At 36.1% G+C, this 26,285-nt stretch overlaps 8 protein-coding genes across 8 annotated transcripts; 1 reads left to right on the top strand and 7 right to left on the bottom strand.

The window, feature by feature from the left end:
* Positions 1-64: 64 nt before the first annotated feature.
* Positions 65-3,271, bottom strand: LOC17886138 (putative pentatricopeptide repeat-containing protein At3g49142). The gene has a single exon (XM_006292510.2). The coding sequence runs from the start codon at positions 2,198-2,200 to the stop codon at positions 146-148; it is 2,055 nt and encodes a 684-aa protein (XP_006292572.1). The 5' UTR covers positions 2,201-3,271; the 3' UTR covers positions 65-145.
* On the bottom strand, positions 2,233-3,387 carry LOC111830429 (probable disease resistance protein At1g15890). The gene is given in 2 exon segments (XM_023782256.1): positions 2,233-2,667; positions 2,670-3,387. Coding segments are annotated over 2 exon segments (1,050 nt in total). The 3' UTR covers positions 2,233-2,335.
* A 210-nt stretch (positions 3,388-3,597) lies between these two features.
* LOC17885232 (plastidial pyruvate kinase 4, chloroplastic) lies at positions 3,598-7,267 on the bottom strand. Its single transcript, XM_023782462.1, has 4 exons — positions 7,057-7,267; positions 5,866-6,275; positions 4,137-5,753; positions 3,598-4,053 (listed from the first exon to the last, which is right to left on the bottom strand). The coding sequence occupies exons 2-4, from the start codon at positions 6,255-6,257 to the stop codon at positions 3,921-3,923; spliced, it is 2,142 nt and encodes a 713-aa protein (XP_023638230.1). The 5' UTR covers positions 6,258-6,275; positions 7,057-7,267; the 3' UTR covers positions 3,598-3,920.
* A 193-nt stretch (positions 7,268-7,460) lies between these two features.
* LOC17885136 (pentatricopeptide repeat-containing protein At3g49170, chloroplastic) lies at positions 7,461-10,151 on the bottom strand. Its single transcript, XM_006290531.2, has 2 exons — positions 8,081-10,151; positions 7,461-7,991 (listed from the first exon to the last, which is right to left on the bottom strand). Exons 1-2 carry the CDS (start codon positions 10,149-10,151, stop codon positions 7,510-7,512), a joined length of 2,553 nt encoding a protein of 850 aa, XP_006290593.1. The 3' UTR covers positions 7,461-7,509.
* Positions 10,152-10,362: 211 nt separating this feature from the next.
* Positions 10,363-12,785, top strand: LOC17886349 (protein ROOT INITIATION DEFECTIVE 3). Its single transcript, XM_006291101.2, has 8 exons — positions 10,363-10,569; positions 10,664-10,777; positions 10,871-11,004; positions 11,102-11,249; positions 11,459-11,646; positions 11,968-12,095; positions 12,192-12,430; positions 12,524-12,785. The coding sequence occupies exons 1-8, from the start codon at positions 10,363-10,365 to the stop codon at positions 12,671-12,673; spliced, it is 1,308 nt and encodes a 435-aa protein (XP_006291163.1). The 3' UTR covers positions 12,674-12,785.
* Positions 12,782-15,146, bottom strand: LOC17886178 (O-acyltransferase WSD1). Its single transcript, XM_006293160.2, has 7 exons — positions 14,940-15,146; positions 14,019-14,627; positions 13,856-13,922; positions 13,657-13,754; positions 13,354-13,563; positions 13,133-13,270; positions 12,782-13,032 (listed from the first exon to the last, which is right to left on the bottom strand). Exons 1-7 carry the CDS (start codon positions 15,144-15,146, stop codon positions 12,793-12,795), a joined length of 1,569 nt encoding a protein of 522 aa, XP_006293222.1. The 3' UTR covers positions 12,782-12,792.
* Positions 15,147-16,183: 1,037 nt separating this feature from the next.
* LOC17886958 (O-acyltransferase WSD1) lies at positions 16,184-18,458 on the bottom strand. The gene is made up of 7 exons (XM_023783411.1): positions 18,234-18,458; positions 17,325-17,942; positions 17,169-17,235; positions 16,965-17,056; positions 16,669-16,878; positions 16,433-16,570; positions 16,184-16,342 (listed from the first exon to the last, which is right to left on the bottom strand). The coding sequence occupies exons 1-7, from the start codon at positions 18,456-18,458 to the stop codon at positions 16,184-16,186; spliced, it is 1,509 nt and encodes a 502-aa protein (XP_023639179.1).
* A 500-nt stretch (positions 18,459-18,958) lies between these two features.
* Positions 18,959-22,252, bottom strand: LOC17887319 (O-acyltransferase WSD1). The gene is made up of 7 exons (XM_006290792.2): positions 21,946-22,252; positions 20,402-21,028; positions 20,221-20,287; positions 20,011-20,132; positions 19,722-19,931; positions 19,470-19,607; positions 18,959-19,368 (listed from the first exon to the last, which is right to left on the bottom strand). Exons 1-7 carry the CDS (start codon positions 22,168-22,170, stop codon positions 19,204-19,206), a joined length of 1,554 nt encoding a protein of 517 aa, XP_006290854.2. The 5' UTR covers positions 22,171-22,252; the 3' UTR covers positions 18,959-19,203.
* Between the last annotated feature and the right edge of the window lie 4,033 nt (positions 22,253-26,285).

Raw genomic sequence — 26,285 nt, forward strand, 5'->3', positions numbered from 1 at the left:
TTGGTGAATTTTCATTACCGGTGATGACGTGTCATATTCTCATTCGTCCGAACCCGAGAAGATATTGTCTTAAAAAGTGTAACTTCCAGTATCATCAAAACGCTGCGTTTTATTTGTAATGTTTTATTTGAGATTTAGTTTTAAGTCACCAATAGTCACCACAAGAGCAAACACCAAACCGGAACACATGGAATCTGTTAGTGTCTCTGATGATGATCTCCCGAGAAGTTATCTGTGAGATAAGCTTCGCTGCAACATGACAATCTCCACAAATCCTAAGATTCTTCGTTATTCTTATTGTGTTATTACTGTCTTCTTCCACTGTGTTTATCAGAGCAAACACAATGGCTAATTTCTCGCTGTGAACAGCTAAATGCGTCTCTTTATCTTCTTCTTCTACATCGTGAAGTGCAGATTCTGAATCTGGAACATAACCTAACTCTTTCATTTTCTTTACAAGAACATCCAGCTCTCTGTAAATCTCACCGGACTGCGGGTGTGACCTGTCCCCTACTAAGAATGTATGAATTTCTCCATTGACCTCAACATTGCTTGATCCGGGATTTTTCTTTAATCCTTTGCTCTTCATTATATGTCTGATGTTTGTCACTTCTTCCCATCTTCCAGCCTTTGCATATATGTTAGAAAGCAATACATAGTAACCTGATTGCTCGGGTGCTAACTGGAACAGTTTATCAGCTGCTAGTAGACCGATTTCTGTATCAGAATGCACCCTGCACGCCCCTAATAGCGCTCCCCAGACTCTCTCATTCGGTTCCATTGACATTTCTTGTATGAATCTGTAAGCTTCTTTCACTTTTCCGGCTCGGCCAAGAAGATCCACCATACATGCCAAATGCTCTAACCTAGGAGTGATCTTGTAATGATCTGTCATGAGTTTGAAATAATTCCTACCTTCTTCTAGTAACCCTGCATGGCTACAAGCAGCAAGCGTTGTCACAAACGCAATTGAATCAGGTACAAGACCCGAATCTTGCATTTTCGAGAACAATGCCACTGCGTCACTGCCTCTTCCGCTGAATCCATAAGCTGAAATCATAGCAGTCCAAGACACAACATCACGTGACTTCATGTTCTCAAACACATCTCTCGCTCTGTCTAAACATCCGCATTTCGCATACATATCGATCAGTGCGTTCTCTAACAACAGATTCGGTATCAGCTTCTTTCTCTCAATGTATCCATGGATTTTCTTACCAAGAGATAGAGCAGATGTATCTCCACAGGCAGGTAATACACTTGTGATTGAAACTGCATCAGGTTCGAACCCATCAGCCTCCATTCGAGAATACAACTCCACGGCTTCAACAGGCATCGCGTTTTTCATATACACACCGATCATCACATTCCACGAAACCAAACTCTTTTTCCCCATTTTAAAAAACATATCTTTAACATACATAACGTTTTCAGTTGTTGTGTTGCTAACTGCTGGTAACAGACTAGCCATCGTGCCAGCATCGTGGCTTACCTTCACAGATTCCATTTCCCTACAAACTTCCAAAGCATCATCAAATCTCTGATTTTGCGCATACCCAACAACTAACGAGTTCCAAGAGACCACATCTCTTCTTGCCATCTCATCAAGTACAAGCCGTGCTTCAGCTAAAAATCCACACTTTCCATACATAGAAACTAAACCATTCCCAACAAACAAAGTCGAAGAGAGCCCAACTCTCGTAGCAGACCCATGAATCTTCTTACCAATGACAATATTACCAGAGCAAGAACACGCCTTTAGAACACATGGGAAGGTATAATGATCAGGTCTAACATTACATCCACACATCGTCCCAAAAACTTGAATACCTTCACGATAAAACCCGTTATTCACATAGCTTCTTATCATAACGTTAATGATAATCACATTTCTCTCAGGAATATCCTCGAACACCTTGCGTGCTGATGCCACATCTTTTAGAGAAGCATAAGCTCTCATAAGTTTAACACCCAAAGACGAATTGCAGCGTAGACCATCAAGAACTATTCTGGAGTGGACCGTTCTAAGTGTTCTAATATCTGGGTAAGAGTCAAGTACATGACCAAGCAGGAAGGCTGTCTCATGTGGTGATTCCTGTTCGAGTTCCAATTTGGGTCGGGACGAAGATAGTTTTCGTGATTGAAATTTTCTGAATTTTGGTAAATGGAGAAGACGGAGATCGACATTGATGCGTTTCATGAGCTTTGAAATCGAAACTCAGCAACGGTATATATATACATAGCGCGACTAGCGAGAGCAAATAGCAACGGTAGCAATGAGTTATAGAGGTCCAACCGTCAAAATCAAATATTGTTAAACCGGATCAGACCGGTCTCACATGGCCAATTGGGTTTTTAAATTTTGATCTAAGACCACAAGTGCTGGCATAAACCGAAAGATTTCACCTGAAATATCCACCAACTTGTTTTTCCTAAGTAATAGAGTCGAAAGATTGTGGCAGTAGAAGCTGCAAGATATCTCTGCAGTTTGATTACTCATTAAAGACACTCTTCTCACACTTTCCCAATTGATGTCCTTGGGTATATCGCATAACTGCGCACCAGGCTTCACACAACTTTCTGATTCTTTTTGGTTTCTGAAGTTACACACTATCCAAAGAGCCATCTCGCGTATCACATCATGCATTTTCACTTGTGAGTTCACATTCCATCAATAAAATGTGTGCGAAGTAACGAACCAATTATATCATGACCTTGGTTGTTTGCTCCACAATCATTGAGTGCAAGTGGCAAACCACAACATTTCTCAGCAACTTTTCTTGCAAGTGTGGGAATATCTTGATGGCTCTTTAATGGAGTTTCTCCAACTTTCTTCTGAAACAGTTCCCACGCTTCATCGGGTGATAAACAAACAACTTCCAACTCATCATCGACTTCCATGTCTTTGCAAACTTCTTTAGAACGAGTTGTGAGAACTATTCTAGATCTGGTTTCTTGAGTTAAAGGTGGAACTCCTATCTTGTTCAAATCTACCTCCCCCCATAGATCATCTAATAACAGCACAAATCTTCTTCTGTTAAGGATATCGTATATCCGAGATGCTTTTTCCTTTTCTGTTTCTTGTTTCCATTCCTTGTCAAGACGTAGTCTTCCCAAGATCTGTTTTTGAATGCCCTCAATTTGCAAATCTTTAGAAACCACAACTCATATCACAACATCAACTTCATTCATCACTTCAAGAAATTTGTTATTGATACGAGCTAAGAGTGTGGTTTTGCCTACTCCTCCCATACCATAAAGACCCAAAGTTCTACTTCCACCATTCATCATCAGGCTGTTCCATGCCTTTTCAACCACTGAATCTAAACCAACTGTGGTTTGGATATGCTTCTTTACTCCCTTTGGTGTAGGAGTTTTCTCTGCCATCAGATATATGGACCCATCAGATATCCCACTAAGTTGTATAATCCGATTAAACCGATCTATGTATTGGACCACAATAGACTTTGAAAACCAATTAATTAATCTGACGAAGAGAAAACCTCTTTTACTTTATGAATCTTGTAACGCAAAGAAAACTTGGTACCATCTTTTGTCACCAAATTAAGCATTTCTTCTTTCTTGCATACAGAAAAATCTTATAAAAGATAATGGCTTAAACATACAAGTAAAGACTTTAAAACAATCAACTATGATATTGACTAGGGTCAATGCTCAGATCATATTAGAGATTTAAACTATCAGTTAAAATCTGACGTATGGTACATGGTAAGGTGCAAAGATACTAATAAGTCTAGAGATACAGCAATGCAGGACGGCATACCGGGAACATGGCGAACTGGTTAAATCCTTGTTTGAAACTGCAACATCACCAGAAGACCGATACTGAACGAGGACTTAACCAGATGCATCCAGTTCAAGAACTTGCCAAGAAACTACAACTTCTCTTTGTAGTGTGACTAGTGAGAAGCAGAGCAATGGGGATTTTCAGAGTCAGGTTTCTTGTATATAAGCTTGGTGTGAAGAATTGTATCCAACATCGAAACAGCTTCAACGATATTCTTGCCTTTGTTCAACATCACACAGCTAGCCCTGCATATTTTTGAAATCCAAAATTAGACGAAAGAAAAAGTGTAAGTATTAACAGGATCATGTTTGGTGCAAAGTATATTAACCTTCTGGCATTTGCAGCATCTGTGATCTCAGCTCGAGTTGGAACACCGGATTTTACAAGTGATTCCAGAACTTGAGTTGCCATAATTACCGGTACACGAGCAGCTTTACAAATAGATAGAATCTCTTCCTGTATATTAGCCAATCTCTCCCATCCACATTCTACTGCAAGATCACCTCGAGCTATCATAACTCCCACAGGATTCGAACACTTCATTGCCTCTAATAGAATCAAGGACAAATTCTTGAATCCACTCTCCGTTTCAATCTTTAGAACAATACCAAGATCATCTAGTTTTCTTTTCTTGAGTTCTTGCCGAAGAACGGTAATATCATGAACATCGCGTATGAAAGAAATGCCAACCATGTCAGCATGTGAAGCTACATATTCAAGATCTTTGATATCTTTCGATGTGAGGCCTTTGAAACGGATATCGCTCTGAGGGATGTTAATGGACTTCTCTGATCCTAGTTTTGTACCTTTTGGACCAGCATGAGTGATGGAGACAATTACCTCTGAAGGGCTTGTTCCTTTGATTACTCCCCATATTTTTCCATCATCAAAACCAATGGTTTCACCAGGCTTGACTGAATCAAATAAATAACCTGAAGGACAAGTTAATCTATGAGCTCCTGGAACAGTTACAGAAGGTTTGTCAAGTGATCCTTCTCGGGTTATGACAAGTAAATCTCCCACTTTGAGCCTTACAAAAGATTCCTTGGGAGGAACATCTACTACTCGTCCAACCAAACGTCTACCTTTGTTTCCCTTGACGTATAACTCAGTTCCCGACTCAATGTAAGCGGTATCAAAACATTCAGCGACAAACCCGGTACTTGAAAAAACATTAAACTCTTTCGTGATTCTAAGTCTCCTCTTTTTCCCTCTAGCGTCACATAGTCTTACAGAATCACCAATTTGGAGACCAGCAAGAAAATCCTGGTCTTGGATTGATATAGTAGCATCAGGGGAAACATGAGCAGGAGGTTCTGTTCCTGTGAGAGAGAGCCATACCATAGCAGGAGAAACAACTTTTCCATAAGCATCTTTCTTTGGTGACACTTTCATCACACAAGGACCAGGTTTTAAGGTACCAGTTCTCAGTTTTGGTCCTGCCAAATCCATATGGACACGACATGGCATCTCTAGCATCTGAGAAGCTCTTCTAACTCTTTTGATGATCTCTCCCCAAATGCTCGGATCTCCATGTGCACAGTTTATACGTATAATAGAAGTGCCAGCTTTAATAATATCGGTTATAAATGTTTCACTCAAAGTTGCTTCTTCACCAACAGTTACCATGATATGAGTACTTCTTCCGTCATCAAGTTTACCCAGTAATGACTCTTTGTATGAAAATACCCTCTCTTTATCATTCTTCTTAGTACTTTTGCTCTTGGGATATGCATTAGGCAAAGACTCTGTCACAGCCTTTTGATCGTTGTACGGAGAGTTCATCAACAGATTAATAGAGGCGTTAAGGCCGGCAAGAACATCCAGATTGTTGTTGTCTAAACTTGACAAACCAAGAGAAGCTAGATGGATGTTTAGCTGCTCAATGTTCAAAGACCTCAGAGCCATATAATGAGTTAAGTTTGTTGCACATTTCAGATATTTCCTGCAACAGACAGAATTAGGAATCAGGCGATAGTAAAGCCGAAGAATAAGTAATGCAGATGGATATGCAAATGCTATATAGAAAATGGTTAAATTTATAAATCTCAACAGACCTGTCACTTAAATGAAGTTGAGAAGCATTCCACTTCTCTGCTGCTAATAGATGTGACCGAAGAGCATTCAGTTTTTCGATAACACTAGCCGTATCATGTTCCCCATTGCTTCCAGAGAGGTGTGCTTCTGACTCGAGATGAGAAAGCTCAACTTTAGACTCTGGGAAGTCAAAACTCCAGGTACATTCTATGGAGGCATTATCACCAAAGGTAGCTTCCAATCTGCTGCAACTTCCAGCTTCGTCAAAAGCTAAGCTTCTCGGAACACGAATTTTCATCTGATTAAGTGATAATGAACTAGTAGTATTCCTATGCTGGTTGTTCATGAGAGACCTGCTGGAGAAGCAAAGGATCTTGCCTCTCAACAAGTGGCATGAATCAAGTCCCACCATATCGACGAATTGGATCACCTGAGAAACAAAACCAAAAACTCTCTATGAGAAGAAATAATAACCTAACAAAACTTCACCATTTTCATCTCTATCTATATAACGAAGAAAAGCAAACACACTAGGACAAATAAGAAAACAGAGAGATATAAAACCTAAACAGTTTTTTTTCTATATCAATAAAATAGAAAATTATTAACAAAAAAAAAAAAGGAAACGATCCTAATACACGTATCTAGACAACAATAACAACCCAATAATGACCCCCAAGAATAATTAAAAGCTAGAGGAGATCGACAAAGACATATGCTCTCTCAATATCATCTCTTAGGACAGTTCAATTGTGAGCTTGACTAGTTGTCGTTACGACATGTACTCACATTGTTGTAATGTGTTTGTGCAGATATTTTTGAGTGAAGTAGCAGAACTCGTATACAACAAAGCCATATGTTCTCATGAGTGATGATCATCCAAAAAGCGTGTAAGAAGAGATTGATCAATTCCAAATAATTTTGGTTAAAAAAATCAAAAGCTACAAATACGTTTAATAGGTTGACACAGAATCAGAAACTAGAGGCAAGAAATGAAAACGAAAAAAGGAAAAAATAAACAAGTTCGTGACAACAAATCAAAATCTCCAGAAAACAAATCATGGATATGTGTTTATTCAAAATCTCATATCTAAGCAAAATAAGTTTCTACATTATTGGAATTGAGACAATTTCTCATAGGAAATATAACAAAACCCATCGAGAGGACAAGAAAGAACACAACACGAGTGCAACTTTGCCAGAGAAAATACCTTTGATATGGTAGAGGCGATTGTTCAGATAATGTATTCGCTCTCGTCTTGGGGGAGAGAAAGAAGATGAATAATGAAGAAGAAGAAGAAGAAGAAGAAGAAGACAACTCAGAATTTTCAACTCGAAAGAAGAAAAGTGACGAAATTTTCTCTAAGGAGGAAAAAAAAAAAAGTGTGGTTAAGGATAAAGAGGGAGTGTGGTGAGCGCGTGCCCCAGATTCATCTTCTGGAATCTAGTAACACGGACGAAGGATGCTGAAAGGTCCATTTCTAAACGACGCCGTTTTCGTTTAACCTATTCATTCAGACAAGAGTTTCAAAGCTATGTAATACCGGTCGACTCGGTTTAACCAAACCAATTCCGTTACCAGTGATTAAACTAGATCAGAACTGAACTAGACAGGTTTCATCAAATGAGAACGCCTCTCTCTCATTTGTGTATTAATCTCAAACTTACCAATAATCATTACAAGAACATTTCCCGTCTTTGAAATGATGGAAACGATTCAAATCTCTTAACACAATCTCTCTACCAGAGACCGTCGATATGTATTTCATTGCGTTATGACAATCTCCGCAGACCCGTAAGTTCTTGAACACTCTGACCGGTCTCGATTTTGCAGTGCTTATTAGCCCAAATGCAACTGCAATTTTCTCGCTGTGCTGAGACAGTAACCTCTCCTTCTTTGCATCATCATCATCTTCCTCTAGCTTGTGAAGAACAAGATCCGTATCAGGAACATATCCACAGCGTTTTATTTCTGTAATCAACCGATCCAATTCATCATATATTTGGTGAGCATTCGGGTGAGACGTATCACCTACGTAGAACTTATGAACCTTATCTCCCACTTCTATCCAACTGCAACCTCCTTCTTTAACCAAGTTTCTCTCTTTCATCTTCTTCCTCATCTCCGTAGATTCTTCCCATTTCCCTACATCAAACCATTCAAGAAAGTTTTGCTTTCACATAAGTTTAATCAATGAAATAGTTTTATGGTTTTTGTTTGAATTATATAGATACCTGCACTAGCGTATATGTTTGAGAGCTGTATATAAGCTGCAGGCTCATTTGGATCGAGTTCTAAGATCTTCCTCGCAGCCATCTTTCCAAGTTCTGTGTTACTGTGAACTTTACAAGCTCCAAGAAACGTACGCCATACTAAAACATCGGCTTGGAAGGGAATTGTGTTAATGAAGTCAAATGCGTCTGTGAGAAGCCCGGCTCGACATAGAAGATCAACCATACAAGTGTAGTGCTCCATCTTAGGTTTGATATTGTGGTCTTGATACATTGATTTGAAATGTCTCCATCCTTCAGAGACCAAACCAACGTGACTACATGCAGATAAGATTGCAACATAAGTGACCTCGTTTGGCTTCACGCCTGCTTCCGTCATTTGGTTGAACGTTTCGAGCACCCTTTGAGCGGATCCATGTTTCGCGAAACCAGTGATCATTGAAGTCCACGAGATAACATTACGATCTTCCATTAGTTTGAAGACTTGGGAAGCTGTGTCAATGCTTCCGCATTTGGAATACATAGATATCAACGCGTTGCAGACGGGTTGATTGCACGCCAGCCCCAGTTTAAGCACCTGGGAATGGATTTGCTCTCCTTTTCTTATTGAACCAACACTTGCAACTCCAGTCAACAAGCTAGCAAATGTGAAAGCGCTAACACCTAATTCTCTCTCAGTGATCTCATTTAAAAGCTCAAAAGCTTGCTCAAAATCCAAGTTCCTGCAGGTCCCGTCAAGAAAGGTGTTATATGAGACCAAATTCTTCTCAGATAGAGATTCAAAAGCTCTCCGAGCATCTTCCATCCTGTCAGATTTAACAAACATGCTAATAACAGAGTTTGCAACACTGCTATTAGAAGCAAGTCCTCTTTTGAAAGCATGACCAAGAACCTGTTTACCTACCCGTGGATCCAAAATATTTCCACACGCCTTGATAGCACTTGAGAAAGTGAAATGATTTGGCTCGACATGACCTTGGGTTATCATTTCACAAAAGAGATTAATAGCCTCTGCAGCGAGATTACAGTTTTGCATATAACCTGTAATCAATGCCGTCCATGACATAACACTATGATGCTGCATTCTATCAAATACCTTTCTGCAATCATCTACCGAACTATCCACAGAACATTTCGCATACATATCAACTAAACTACACTCGACATCATCGGCGAGTCCCGATCTAATAGCCCAAGAATGCAACTGTTTTCCGAGGGACAGATTTTCCAGCTCAGCACACGCCGAAAACACAGAGCTTAGTGTGAACTTATCTGATTCAAATCCGCTTAAAACCATGTCCAAGAAAAATCTAATTGCTTCTCTAGGAAACCCCATCTGCATACACCGAGTAATCATCAAAGTCCAAGTAACAACATTTAGTTCAGACATTTTATCAAACACCTTATACGCACTCTCAAGATTATTATCCCCTTTCACAAACATGTCAATCAAAGAACAACCAACACAAACATCGGATTCAAAGTGCCCAGTCTTCATCAAAAACCCCAAAATCACTCTCCCGACTCCAACATATTCCGAATTTGAACAAGCTCGTATCACCGCAGTGTAACAATAATCATTAGGCACCAAACCCAACTCAAGAAACTCAACAAAAAGCCTAATCGCATCTAACTCTCTACCGTTGTTACCAAAACAAGCCATCATCGCACTCCACGAAACAACATCTCGCTTACCAAATCTTCCCATAGTCTCAAACACATCCTCAGCTTTCGCCGAATCTCCAGATTTCGAATACAAGCTGATCAACGAATTGTATAGAACCGAGTCAGGCTCGATTTCAAACTCAACTAACCGAGCGTGAACGAGCTTCCCGAGACGAAAATCGCGTGCTCGGATACACGACTTGAGGAGTGATGAGAAAGTGACGGAATCGATGGGACGGATCCCATCACGAGCCATGAGATCAAGAGCTGAAACCGCTCCACGGAGATCTCCGGCATTGAGATGACGGAGGATCAAACGGTCGGCGATGTTAATCCGATTTGAAACGGACGGTTGAGATTTAACAGGAAGTTTGGCGGGAGATGGAAACGAAAATCTTATCATCGCCATTGTTCTCCCATCAAAATGATCCGTTACTGTGCGTATCCAATAAAAATGGTATATCAAAACTTTACATTATAACCCCTTAACGTTTATAGATATTACCAATATGACACAAACTATTTATTTTATTCAACTACATACAGATTTCATAAACCCTAATTTATAGATATCACAAAACCCAGACTTGGAGGTTTTTAGTTTCCTCTTTCTCTGTGCTATGGAGATTTCTGTAATCGCTTCGTCGTCGATCGACGGTGAAATTGGAAGTTGGGATCTCAAAACCGGGAACAAACAGCTTCAATTCAAGCCGTGTGCTTCTCCGGCGCATGGTCTCACCGCCGTTGGTGAGAAATTCCTCGCCGCCTCTCAGCTCCGTAAAGAATCTGCTGCTTCCGGGTCGATTTTTTATTGGTCTTGGAATAAGGTTTCTTCAGTCACGCTCGTTGTCAAACGTGAATCACTGTTTTGTTTTTTTGGTTCTCTTTGGATTGAAAGTTCAAAACTTTGTTTCATTGTAGCCTCAAGTGGAAGTGAAGAGCTTCCCAGTGGAATCAATAAAGGCGCTTACAGCCAACAATGAAGGAACTTACTTAGTTGGTGGTGGAACCTCTGGAGATATCTATCTTTGGGAGGTAAATGTTTCACAATTAATTCAACTTCGTGAGGTTTAAGCTTTTCTGAGTTCAATGGCTAAATGCCTAAATTTGTTCAATTGGTGGGTTTAGGTTGCGACTGGGAAGTTGCTTAAGAGGTGGCATGGTCATTATCGTTCAGTAACATGCTTGGTGTTCTCTGGAGATGATTCTTTGTTGATTTCAGGATCGCAAGATGGATCTGTTAGAGTTTGGTCGCTTATAAGGTTAAAGCTTTGTGTATTTTCATGCTTGGTTTTGATGTTTAATTTTTTGCAAGGCATTGCCTTTTATACTTATTCTTTGTTCTTTGTGGTTAATTAGGTTATTTGATGATTTCCAGAGGCAGCACGGGAATACTCTTTATGAACACAATTTTAATGAGCATACAATGTCTGTGACTGACATTGTCATGGACTATGGAGGCTGCAATGCTATGATCATTTCTGCTTCAGAAGATCGGACTTGCAAGGTACTTATTTGGATTACTAATTTTGTCCATTTGTTAACTGCAATGAAGTTTAGCTCTTGCGTAATTAATTAGCATAAGTAGGTAGACAGACCTATGTTGTTAATGAGATTCAATTTTATATGGCTGGAAAGTCTCGATCTTTTGGCGATTATAGAACCATGATATAGCTTTTTAATTTCATGACCTTGGTTGAATTTCTAAACCCATAGGTTTGGAGCTTGTCGAAAGGGAAATTGTTGAAAAATATCATATTTCCTTCAGCCATCAATTCACTCGCATTGGACCCTGGCGGGTTTGTGTTCTATGCTGGTGGCAGAGACAGCAAAATCTATGTCGGTGCCATTAATGCCACAAGTGAATACGGGACACAAGTTCTTGGTTCAGTATCCGAACAAAGGTACTTCCAGTTCCAGTTCGTGTTCCAGTTCCTCATATTACATTTCTAAATCCTAATATCTATATTTGAACAGTAGCTTGTAATAATTTTTGACTAGGATGGTTTTATGAGACCTTTTATATACCTGAACATTAGCTAGTAGTAATTCTCATGTTTTTAGATCTCTTAATATGTTGCATCTTATTTTTCCTTATAATGAATTTGCATAATGGACTTGAATTATAAATTACCAACAATTAGCTTATTTTTCATCTATTTGTCTATTTTGGCTGTTTGATGGTCCAATTAATCTCTATTGATCAATCATTGTTGTCTGAACAGCAAAGCTGTTACTTGCTTAGCATATTGCCCAGAGGGAAACCTTTTAATTTCTGGATCAGAAGATGGTGTGGTTTGTGTTTGGGATCCCAAATCACGACGCCCTGTTCGTACTTTCAACCACGGAAAAGGTATGTTATTAGCATTTTCTTCTGTCTGACTTTTACTAGTGCAAACTGAACTATTCAATTAATCCTTTCTTGCTTTTTCAAACTTTGATCTTACAGGTCCGGTGAACAATATTCAAATTGTTAGAAAAACGATTGTTGATAATTCCAACAAAACACAATTTTCCTGGAAAAGACGTGGGTCTTTGATGCCACCACCTTTGGAAAAATACGAAAGATCAGGAGAAGATACTATGGACGGTATCGTTACGGTTGATCCGCCGCCATTTTCTGATGTTTCTGCTTACTCTTCTTTCCTCAGTGCTGGCCTTATTGACGAGCAAGTTAGAGAACTTCAGGTTAGTGTTTCCTCTGTTTCTAGAAAATAAAACACAGTTCATTTGTTTTCTTGGTAAAATGACCCACAATTTTCTCGGTTTGCCTTGTATCAGCAACAAGGCTCTGCAGCAACAGAGATCGAAATGGAAAGACTGGAACTTGAATACAAAAGATCTTTGCAGATGAATGATCAATGGCAGAAGAATTATGAGAATTTGCTTCAGGTGGTGATGGAAGAAGAACAAATCGGTTGTTCCAATTGAAAGCTTTTACTGTTGTTTCTAACACATTTTTGGAATTATATTGAGAGATATATTGTCGAATAGAATATGAAATCGTTGTCACTCAAGATTATCATTTTATTAAGATCCCAAACTTAGCATCATAGCATTTGGTAAACTAGCCAAGCCATTTTGTAAAGTAGCCAAGCCACTCTATCACTGAGAAGCTTCAGATAATGCCACAAACGGAGAGACCCTCTTTTATAGACAGCGGCTTTAATGTTTCGGAGAGATTCCTCCCAGTCGTCACAGAGCCGATGAGGATCACTTATAACCGTTGGATCCACGATTAGTGTAATTGTCATCTTATTCATATAACTTTGACAATGTATCGTCAACGCCTATAAAAATTCAACAAAAACCAGTTAAATTCAACAACTTAAGGAGACAAATAGGACAAAAACAAAGAATAATATTAGTACTTTGGTAGTATTAACTCACATGGGGATGACCATAAGCACTTGATGCGAAGTAAGTGATGGGATGTCCATAGAAGCTAACTTCTTCAACGGGACCAACCATGTTCGAAAACGTCATCGTTGTGTTTGACACAAATCTGTTAATTATGGTAGCCGCCACCTGCAAAAGTAATTGCAACTTGGTTTTAGTTTTAATGTAAAATGACATAACATAGGATGAGTTTAGGTCTTATTTAAAATGACCTTAGTTCCAAGTGATTTGACAATGATCCTACAGAAGATGTATGTTAGCATTGCACCAAACGAGTTCTTCTTCCTATTGATAGTCTTATGGGCTCTTTCGAGATGTTCCAGCGGGTCATCGCGTAACGCAATAGAAAACGGAAAGACTACGTAGCCGAACCAATTCCCCCACCTACATTTAGACCCTTTCGCCATCATATCGGCTAGATCCTGTTTTCAAATCAAAATTTTTAACTCTCCACAGATGATCAAGTGCATTAACTTGTAATCAAATAAGTGATCAGTTTGTATGAAATTTTTTGCCTGGATTCCTGTTGTAGGTCTTAAGTTCACAAGCAAAGCTGACCGTAGCCTTATTCTTTTAGGCAGATGTTTTTGCTTCATTTTAGTATTCTCTTCTCCTATTATAGTTTTCTCATGAGTTTATTGAATTGTACACGTTAACAACGTTGCAATATCCATTCATATATATTATATATACAAGAAAATGTGAGAGCATTACCGTATCTTCTCTCCAAGTATCGTGAGAGACCAGCTTCGGTTACTCCAAGTACAACATCGTTGACTGTCTAATATCAGATTAGAATATATAACCGTTACTCGAGTTTTTGAGCATTCTAATTATATATTGTCCAATCTAATTAAGGAAATATATAAAACTTTACCATATCCATGGCGTTTTTAATTAGCTTTATATCGTCAAAGCTTACGGTACGATGAACCAAACGTAGCTGTGTACTCTTCTTTGACCGTAAGTCACCTTTGATGGGTGTATCCGTGTCCTTAACGAACAACGTCGTAACAAGAAACTCCAAAGCATCGCAAACCGTGTTTAAACCCAAGATAACCGCCGTCCAGAGAAGCTTAACCAGCCACAATAACCGGGAATCACTCCTTGAACCGGTTGGTAACAGGGCTGGCCCTGATGAAGACCGTTTCTGGTACGGTAGACTCGGGAGCTCGTCGGGGTTTGATGTTTTACGCATACAAGCCAGGACGAGAGACATGATCGACATGCCATCGCCTACAGAGTGATGGATCTTTAAAACGGCTACGTTTTCAGCGTCTGAGGTTTTCAAGTCGAGTAAGTGAAGCTCCCATAAAGGCCTCGAGGTATCCAAGGGGATCTTCATTAGGTCAGAAACGTAATCTTCAAGAAATGCGTCTGCGTTCTCTATGTTTTGCGGTTTTATCTCGGGTATGATGACGTGATCCTCGACGACCACGTTTGTCCGAACCCATCTTTGGTTTTGTCCATTATCACCTTCGCTCACCTTTCAAGTAATTATTGTATGTAAACTTTAATTTTATAATAGACATACATAGATTTCATATTGCATTAGAGTTTCAGTTAACTTATAAATCTCCGATTCAAAAATATGATATAATAATAACTCAAACATTTTTAATAAGACTGAAACAACATATATATGGTCCAAACTCTACAGTCTAAACCATGTGTTAATTTCATTTGAAAGAGTATAAACCAAATTCAACAAAGAAACATAGTGAGTTCATTATTCTTAAAACTTAATAAAAGATAAATTTGTAAGTCATTAAGTATATTTGTGTTTGTGTCGAGTTACCATTATACTTGAGAAACGAGGATGCCTGATAAAAGTTTGTTTAGACCCTCTGATAATCACATCAGGGTCGATCTTACTCTTTAAACCAATCACCGATACAATGTTGCAGTTAAATTCCGGTGCGTGAAACAGACGCGCCGCCGGGCTAAGTGGTTGATCATCTTCCTTCTCGTCCTCTAATGTGTTTCTTCCTGTCTTAATCTCCATCATTTTTAATTCGTTGGAGGTGTTTAATCTCTCTCTGTAGCTGCAGTACTCTTGTTTCCATGTCTCAAACTCTTTATAGCCTCCATGCTTGTGCGGTGCTACTTCTTAACGTGTTACGTGTATCAGTGTATAATACAGCAAATTTTGAATTTACTCTATTGGTTTTTTAGTATAATTTACTCTATATATTGCTTTTTAGTATAATTTTGAATGTACACTATAATATACGTACTTAAGTCACGTTAAAATTCAATTAGAATATATATATATACAATGGGTGTGTTATACAAAAATAGACCCAAGAAGATTTTTGCATATAATTGTGCTTATGAGACTTGTGTGGTAGTCTGTTAGACTTTAGTGATTAGAGTTAAAAACAAAAACGTATATGTTTAAGAGAAAATATTTATATATACAATTTTAATACTCCATATAAGTTTCGAAAACTAATCCTAATAGTTGCCAAATTATGATATTGCTGGTAGGTCATGATATATACATCTTTAATCTAATTTTCTCACACACTAATGCAGTTATTGCAAATATTAACTTTCAAGTCACGACATGTACATAAATTTCCATAAGTATTTGTATTTTGATCGAAAAAGTCAAATATGAAAACATGTGATATGTGTATTCGATCGAGACGAAACATGTGGCAAATGAGGGTACTTAACTTGGTAATTGTTTACATAAGAAACAACAGCTATCTTTTGGTTGTTCTCATTAATTTTCTTTCATGTACTTGTTTTCTTCTGATTGATAAGAATAAGATCTTCAAATGCAAGCATTGCAACGTTACGGCTTCTAGGTATATATTTTCCTGGAAAATGTCTTTGTTATATGTTTTATTTTTTTGTTAAGAATGTAAATATTTTATTTAGAATGACAGTTATGAACTACGGTGATATATAACATACAGTTTTGGTCTCATGAAAAAAAAAAGAAGGGATAAAAAACATGGAAGCAAAAACAATCAATACAAAAGCATATTGGTAGTTTCTTTTTCTCTAAATCAAAGAAAAAAATAGCTCAATCTACTGACTAAAACCTCTTTCTTGGACAGCGGCTTTAATACTTCTAAGAGATTCCTCCAAATCGTCACAAAGTCTATGAGGATCACTAATCACAGTTGGATCGACAGTTAAAGAAATCGTCATCTTGTTCATATAACTTTGGAAATGCATCGTCAACGCCTGATATTGACCAATCAAATCATCAAATCTTAGTGACCAAACCAAAAAAAAAAATATAAAATAAAGAAATCAGATAAATTAAACTCTAACATGAGGGTGACCATAAACACTTGGGGCCATGTAAGTAACGGTATGTCCATAGAAGCTAATTTCTTCAACAGGACCAACCAAATTTGAAAACGACATCGTTGTGTTTGACAATGCTCTGTTTATCACATAAGCTGCCCTCTGCATTCATTTAAATTCATAAGATTTTTGGCTTTATACTAACTATGGTTCATTTTTTTGAACTATATATAAAAGAGTAATGTAATAACAACACTGACCTGAACTCCAAATGTTTTAAGAAGTAATTTCCCAAGGGCGAATGTAAAAACAGCTTCTAACGAGTTTTTCTTCCTGTCAATGATCGACTTGGCTCTTCTAAGATGTTCCAACGGATCCTTGCATGATGCAATAGAGAACGGGAAGACAATGTAGCCGATCCAATTTCCCCATCTACACTTAGATCCTTTAGTCATCATATCAGCTAGCTCCTGTTTATAATCAAAAGCATAAAATATTAATGATGTTCTAATGATCATTATATATCTAAGCTTGTAGATAAATAAGATTAACTTGCCTGGATTCCAGTAGCCGGTCTTATGTTTACAAGCAGAGCTGCCCTTAGCCTTAATCTTTTAGGCATATTACTTTTAGATACTTCTTGGTCCCCTCCTTTCTTCTCCTCTCCTAATAATTTTTGACAATATATTTAAATATCATATGTTATATAGTACGTAAGGTTTAATGCTTCTTAACCACAACAAAAATCATAAATATTTACCGTATCTTCTCTTCAAATACTGTGAGAGACCAGCTTGAGATACTCCAAGTACGACATCATTGACAGTCTACAAACCGGTAAAGCAATGAAAGCAAGATTAATGGCACATGTATGGAGACATCGATTACTAACTTGAAATGTATGGAGAAAGTTTACCATCTTCATAGCGGTCTTGATTAGCTTTATGTCGTCAAGACTTACGGAGCGATGAACCAAACGCATCCGTTTGCTCTTCTTTAACCAGAAATCGCCTTTTATTGGTGTTTCACTGTCCTTAAGGAACAATGCCGTAGCAATAAACTCCAAAGCATCACAAACCGTGTTCGAAACCAACACAAACGCCGACCACAGAAACATAACTAGCCAAAACAAGCGGGAACAACATCTTGAACTCGTTTTTAACGGAGATGATCCAGAGGGCATCCCGTAGTTGTACGGCAGGCTCGGGAGCTCATTGGGGTCAGATGTTTTACGCGTACACGCGAGTACTAGAGACATCATAGACATACCATCTCCTACCGAGTGATGCATCCTTAAAATGGCGACATTTTCAGCGTCCGAGGTTTTCAAGTCGAGTAGATGAACTTCCCATAATGGCTTGGAGGTGTCTAACGGGATCGTAGTGAGGTCCGAGACGTAGCTCTCAAGAAAAGCGTCTGCGTCTGCGTTCTCTATGTTTTGTGTTTCGATTTTGGGAATGATGACGTGATCCTCGACCACAACGTTTGTCCTTACCCATTTTTGTTCCTGTCTATTGTTGCTCCAAGAATTCACCTTCAATAAGATTTATTCAAATAAAAATGTTAAAATCTAATATATTGTTTTCTTTGATGCATGTTTTATATCTATCTATAAAACTAAAACCAATATTAAAAATACGAGTATCCAAAAATATTAATGTTAAAATACATAAACTTCTTAAAGATAAATCAACAACTTCTTATACAATTATAAACATTTTAAGATAATTCGTGAAAATATACCTTTTGGTAGAATAAATTGTTACTTATCTATCTTACACACATTGTGTCAATAAAAGCGTATATAAAGAAGTGTAGCACTCACCAAGTTGCTGGAGAAACGAGGATGTCGAATCAAAGTATGCTTAAGTCCTTGGATAATCACATATGGCTCGATCTTTGTCTTCAAACCAATCACCGATATGATGTTGCAGTTAAACTCCGGTGCATGAAACAGACGTGCCGCGGGGCTAAGCGGTTGCTCCTCTTCCTCTTCTTCTTCTTCCTTTTCCACTGTTTGCCGTCGTAGTCGTCGAGTCCTGATCTCCATAGTATGGTTTTCGATAGTATTTGTTTTTTTCCTTCTCTAATTTTTTCGATAACGGCTAAATAATTTCTCTTCAAATTTGACTTTTTTTTGGTACCAAATATTTCGTGATTGGGTCAAACTTTCCATTATTTTATATAGATACATATTATATAGTATCCAAATATTTATAGTTACAATATGTATAGATTTCATCATTTTTGGGGGGGGGGGGGGGGGGGTGAACGTTTGGGAATCCGAGTCGGTTCGAAAATTTGATATTTAATTATTCAGTTTGGTCGGTTTGTCATATTTTGGTTTGATTCTGACTCAATTTTGGATTACATTCTTTTAATCAAAACTATAATAATAATTAACAAATGAAAATAAATGAAGAGAAAGAGAAATTCCCTAATTCGTGATCAATCTGTTTTCTTTCTAATTTCTTTTGTTTTAATTGTGCAAACCATTTGCAGCCAAAATGTTAGGTGAGTGCCTCTCCACCATTGTTGTCAGAAATAAAATTAGACAATTGTAGTTCCTTTGTTGGTTGTATATATTATCACAACAGGGTCTTGTTGTATGATATTATCACACACCCCCTTCCCCCATATAAATACAATTACTTTTGTACATAATCATTTTTTACAAGATTACAAATTGTACACCTCTTTTTTTAACATAATCATATGTGGTAAAAGTACAACTTTTTAATCTTTTTGTATAGTTTCTTAATCTTTTTCATTGAATAAGAGAAAAGAGATTTAACTCAATCTAATGAGGCGGAGCCTCTTTCTTGAACAGCATCTTTGATGATTTGTAAAGATTTCTCCCAATCATCAAGTAACCGATGAGGATCACTTATGGCCGTTGGATCTACAGTCAAAGAAATCGTCATCTGGTTCATGTAACTCTGGAAATGTATCGTCAACGCCTATCCAAATACCAATAATGAGATCGTCAAAAATCTTGAGTTCACTAATTCAAACAAAGAAAAATGTCATACTATACTTCTTTAAAACAATAAAAACTTACATGGGGATGGCCATATACACTTGGGGCCATATAAGTGATGGGATGTCCAAAGAAGCTAATTTCTTCAATAGGGCCAATTAAATTTGAAAACGACATGGTTGTGTTTGACAATGCTCTTGTTACTATTTTAGCTGCCACCTATAATATTCATTTCAATTTATTGTATAAGAATGGATAGTATAAGGACAAACTAAATTTAATGTGTGTTAGATTTTGGTTTGGTTCTCTGACATCAAATAGTTCAATACTAACCTCAACTCCAAACGATTTGACAATGAATTTACCGGCGATGAACGTTAGTGCAGCTTCGAACGAATTCTTCTTCCGATCGATGATCGTTTTGGCTCTTCGGAGATGCTCTAACGGATCATCTCGTAAACCGATAGAGAATGGAAATACTATGTAGCCGATCCAATTTCCCCATCTACAATTAGACTTCTTGGCCATCATATCGGCTAGATCCTGTTTTTAACCAGTTTTTTAAAAATTATACAAACAATATGATCGTAAGTCAAATGACAAGGTATATGAAATTAATTACCTGGATTCCATTGGTGGGTCTTAAGTTAACAAGTAGAGCTGATCTTAGCCTTATTATTTTAGGCATACCATTAGAATTACTTTTAGATTCTTGATCTTCTCCTACTATCTTCTTCTTTTCTCCTATTAATCACAAGATTATTGAACTTCACTTGTTAAAAAAATACATGAGAACACGTATATGTCAACGCACCAATACTTATATAATTACCATATCTTTTGTCCAAGTATTGCGAGAGGCCAGCCTGAGTTACTCCAAGTACTACATCGTTGACAGTCTACTAAACCAAAAATAATAATTATATATAAACCTAAATAAGCCGTTGATATAATAATTTGATGATAAACAAATAGTATTAGGTGAATCTAATAAACACATTAAAAAATCTTACCATCTTCATAGTATGCTTGATTAGCTTAATGTCCTCTAAGCTTACGGTACGATGGACTAAACACATCCGTTTACTCTTTCTAGACCGGAAATCGCCTTTGATCGGTGTTTCAGTGTCCTTAAGGAACATTGTCGTAGCAACAAACTCCAAAGCATCACAAACCGTATTCAAAACCAACATAATGGCCGACCATAGAGCCATAACTAACCACAAGAACCTGGAATCACCCCTTGAAGCGGACGCTAACCGGGAAGATCTAGACCGAGACGACCGGTTCTGGTTTGGTTGGCTCGGGAGCTCGTTGGGGTTTGATGTTTTACGCATACAGGCGAGGACAAGTGCCATGAGAGACATACCGTCTCCTAAAGAGTGATGAAACTTCAAAACGCCGACGTTTTCAGCGTCGGAAGTTTTTAAATCGAGTAGGTGAAGCTGCCATAATGGTTTGGAGAGGTCTAAAGGGACCGTCGTGAGGTTAGAAACGTAGCTCTCAAGAAACGCGTCTGCGTTTACGTTTCCGTTCTCTGACTTTTGCGTTTTGATGTCGGGTACTATGACGTGATCGCTAACGACTACGTTTGTCCGAACCCAACTTTGTGTTTGTCGTTTCTTGTTCCCATGGCTCACCTTCAAGTCGGTTTTTATTCAAAAATCAATGTTAAAAATTAATTGTAATAAGCTCAAAAATAATAAATACAGTTTCCGAGGGATAAGAGTGTCGATTAAAATAATATTTAGTTAAACAAAATGTACATATATCAAGAATAAGTACATAGAAGTACTGTAGGTATATAATTTAGATGGGATGATACAAATAAAAGTATAAGCTATTCAATCTACATGAGTATGTACAATCTTTTGATTATCATAAAAGCTAATATATTCATATATACTTTTTAAATGATAAATAATATTTATAAATTTTTATAAAATTCTAGGAAATATATAGGAATCCAAATATATATGCTTAAATATCATTTGGGTGTAATGTATTTGTACTAATATTTTGCTAGATTTTCTCAAAAAAAAAAAGGAAACATATTCTCCCAGTTTCGAAATGCATCCAATTTTTTAAATTTCCTTGACCATATTTCACTAATAAACAAACATATTCTCCCATTTTTGGAATGCATCTAAAAGTTTTATAAAAATTTCCTTGACCAAAACTATTTCACTAATAATTTTTGGATTTATTTCTTCATATTCTAATTCGAGTACAGTAGAAATATTCTGAATGTTTCTACATAATTCTGATTCCAATGTAAATGTAGACCAAAAGAAGAATACAAAAAAACCCAAAATTAGACAAACAAATGAATGCCCTAAAGATTTATTGGTCAAAAGAAACATTATTGGACGACCACGCAAAACCCAGAAAAGTCGAAACCATCAATATTTTCTATCTATTTTTGATACATAAAAGTTGATAGTATTTTTTTAAATAACTTATACATAATAATATTTAGCTTAACCATTAGATTGTATTACCATTTTAATATAACATATATACGATCGAGTAAATAGTTGATTAGAGAGGGACTCACCAGTTTACTGGAGAAACGAGGATGTCTGATCAAAGTTTGCTTTAACCCTTCCATAATCACATCTGGCTCGATCTTTTTCTTGAGTCCGATCACGGCGATGACGTAACAGTTAAACTCCGGTGCGTGAAATATACGCGCCGTCGGACTAAGAGGTTGCTCCTCTTCTTCCTCTTCTTTCCTCACGGTTGTTTCTGATGTATGATCTCGTCGTGTCTTAATCTCCATGGTTTCTTGCTTAATCGTCTCTTCTTCTTCTTCTTGTTTATTTTTTCTTTTTCTCTTTCTTCTTCCTCTTAACTTTTTTTTTTTAAAATATTGGTTCTCTTAATATAGAGAGCCTCCAATGGTAGTGCACCTCTTTTTTTTGTTTTTTATAGTATAACTTTCGGAATATATTAATTATTTAATTAGTAACATTCGGACCCACAATCTTATAAAATCAAGTTCCTTTTATAACATAAAATAATAGTTGACAATTTTTACTAATTAGATGTATTTGATACATGATTATAAATTATATCATACTATACATGTTATAATCCAATTACAATTCTGTTCCTTACTTACATTATGTTTCAAGAGTTACTTTTTTTTTTGTCACCTATTTAAGAGTTACTATCACCCAATATTTTAGTGGTTATTGTGACATTCAAATATTGTATACTTTATTGGGATTGTATTTTAAATATTATAAAATGTTTGTTCAATGAACCAAAAATATTTATTCGAAAAAATCAATTCCAGAAAGATTTATTGAAAACCAGATTTTTAGATTTTAATTTTTATGTTGAAAATTTATTTTTATTCTTAAATTAGAATATTGGTGTAGTACTCCTCACTCAAACAAAAAAATTATAACCAATGCAATAAATTGAAGGAAATACATTATTTTTAGGTTAGAGTGTTAGTTCCTGAGATTAGTAATTTAATTTTTTTTTTTTTTAGTAATTTAATTTTTACTACAATCTTTTATTTTAATATGTACTTATTCAATAACAAAGTAATTATTTTAATGAATATGATAGTTGATAGCACAATATAAAATGAAAATGTGGTGGAAAAGTGATAAATAATTGAAGTAAATGAAAATAAATGGACACTGAACATTTTTAAATATTGCTATGAAACTTCACAAACACACACACAAAGATGAAATGTGAAAATGTGTTCTTACGTGTGGTTTGATTTTCTTCCAAACCAGTACATCTTAACTTGATCTTCCATCAATGTGTAAACCTAAACAAAACAAAATACAATGAAGATTTCAACAAAAAATTGGAAATATATATTAGACACGAGATAATTGATGGTTTAAACTTATGTAGTACAAAGTAAGTTATTCAACTTAATACTTAAAACATTTCAGGGTAAGACCTTTAGGCTTTTAGATACGAAGAAGAAGAAAAAAAACGAATAACTTAAGATGACTACATCGACGACTACGAATTGTGGCTCTGACTGGCTGACGACGGTCATACATTCCTAATCCTAACTACTCAATTATGAATGAAAAATTCCAAAAAGCAATACAACTTGGCCACAATTTATGGAACGTTTTTTTATATCATACGACAATTGTTTCCGTGTTACAAGATATTTTCATATATCAAGATCAATAAGACTATACATATGACCGTTACATAGCAAATACCACAAAAAAAAACAATAATATCTTCATCTTTTTTTGTTAAAGGGTTAACAATAATATCTTCTACTAAATAATATGAATTTATACGAGTGGCCAAAATATACACACGCATGTATCTGAAGTCTGAACATGTAATAAAGAGAAACAATAACAAGATAAAATATTCATGGTCTAACACGGCACGATGCTACTGACGTGACCAAGACCACAAATCAATCAATAATCATTGGCCATATAATTATAAACCTGTTCATCATTCATCTACCACACCATACCGCCTTTATATTTCACAACCATAAAATCTTTGGTTTACATTATCTATATGTCGAGTTCTCTCTAGTTCTTGAATGTATCTACTGGTTAAGTATTACTAGCAAAGTTGTTTTAGGATTTACTATTATGTTACGTTTTGATGGGATTTTAACTTCTCTGCCTCTAATGATTCTTTATCCTAGCGATTTTATTTCTTTTTTGGTAGACTTTGGCCAAATCAACTTTTCAACAGTGATGACTATTTTTCGAGGACAATTTATATTCCCAATCAATGGATCCCTTAAAACAAGGAGTCAATCTTGATTTTTTCTTTTGTGCTTTCAAGGAACAAGTCTCTCAACTCTATACGACTCTTACCCAATTTTTACGTCGACCGGTTCTTTTAAGAACCAGACAAAATCAGTCTATTGTTCCCATTTTGTATGAGTTGACATATACATCAGTTTGAATTATTTCTTTTATGTTGTTTGTTTGTATTATGTTTACATATATTACAATAAGAATGTGTGTGGTTTTTTTTTTTTTTTTGGCATCTTCAGCCGACTAAGTGTCCGTCCATACAAAACAGAGCAAAACCCAACAACTTTAAAACAGAGGACAAGAAAAAAATAATCTAAAGATGATAAAACAGAGCAAATATGAAATAAAAGGAGTAGTAGTTTTTGAAATTTTTGATTGCCAAAGTAGCATTTCTCAACAATTTAGGTTAGATATTTTAATTATTTACATCACATATGGATTATTTTGTTTTATTTATTTTATAATTTTAAACTGCAAAAATGTTAATAAGTTAATAATTTTTTTTTAACTGTCAATTGACTCAATTTATTACGCACGACCATCTCTATAAACACGAAAAACCACAGAAGTGAAGAAAATTACTCAAAAGCTTATACAGTAGTTCTCTTAATGAACCAAGAAATTAAAGTGTCGCTGGTGTTGTAGTAACGTCCGGAACTAGACTTAGGCAGATTTAGTTTTCAAGCCCACATAGTGTTGTGGAGAGTGATTGTAACTTATAAGCCCATTGTAATGTCCGTAGCAAGAGTTAGGCCAATTTATTACATCTTGGCCAAACACATGACCAAATCCACACTTCTTTATCCCCAAAAATATCATTGACCTGACTAGTCGCGTTGAACATTCATAACTTGAGCGTTATTTTCTTTTGGTTGAAAACATCCATTTAGATGTTTGTTTTAAAGGTCTTCTTGACCATGCCATTGTTTCAAGAAGGATGAACATGAGTACATGACTTGTTAGCAGCCAAGCGATTAAGAACCGGTCATGAAAACCGAATTGGAATGAGCTTTGTTAGCTCATCAATGGTCGAATCGCCTAACTTACACTCTCATCAACGATCCAAAAACAATGTTTTTCTACGGAAAAAGAAAATACAATCGTCTAGTGGATCATGATATACTGAAATATAGACATGATTTTAGTTAATTACAATAGTGAAATGTACTACTCTAAGTAGGACTTTAATATGATGACACAACATCAAAACATTATCTTTGTACATCACCCTACTTTTATAATATGTAAAGGAAATTTGTAAAAAATAAAAATGAAAAGTTATTCTGTGGATCCTGTTCTAAACTATAAAAGACATCTATTTGATACTATTTTTGGGTGAAAGAATCACAATATTACTGGCTCAAATCATTTTGTAAAAGTACTTTTTTTTTGTCATTGTGTGATACAAGTTGTGAGATAAATAGGTGGTTATGTTTTCATATCGTCGCAACCAAATCACATGGTATGTCTTATCCATCATCATTATTTTTCGCAATCACTATTTATCATTGTTTGGTTTCAAATAATGTCTTCCCGTTACGTTTCCTTCATTGTTAATATTAATTATGTTAACCAAAAAAATAAAATAAAAAGGGCCACATGCATTGATACGTACTATTATATAACATGACAAAATATAGGATTACAACGAAATCTATTTATAATATTTAGCTGGATATTATTATGATGCATGTCCCGTTTTGATATGGTTTATAAATAGTATATGATATGTATGCATAAAGCTATATGTTAAAAGTATATTGACCTTATAAATGAAAAGCTTGATATATTCGGTAGTTCAATTATATTCGAATCTATGCATGCATTGCATCGTTTACAACTCTCTATTTTTTAGAGCATCTCCTTTATGTTTTATTAAAAGATGACTATGGCTACTTTTAGTTTACTTAACCCCGAATCATAAGTTATAAAGTAGCATATAAAGGAAAACAAAAATGAAAAAGAACTACTGCATCCATCTTTTTATCCAAAAAGAATTGAAGAGTAATTAATACATTCATTTCTTCGAATGCCATATTGCCATGCACTAGAAACAAAAACAAAAAATGGAAAATGAAAAATGTAACATGTCTATATCTCAACATATAATACTAGTTCG

The sequence above is a fragment of the Capsella rubella genome, unplaced genomic scaffold (assembly GCF_000375325.1).
Source record: "Capsella rubella cultivar Monte Gargano unplaced genomic scaffold, Caprub1_0 scaffold_5, whole genome shotgun sequence".
Classification (NCBI taxonomy): domain Eukaryota; kingdom Viridiplantae; phylum Streptophyta; class Magnoliopsida; order Brassicales; family Brassicaceae; genus Capsella; species Capsella rubella.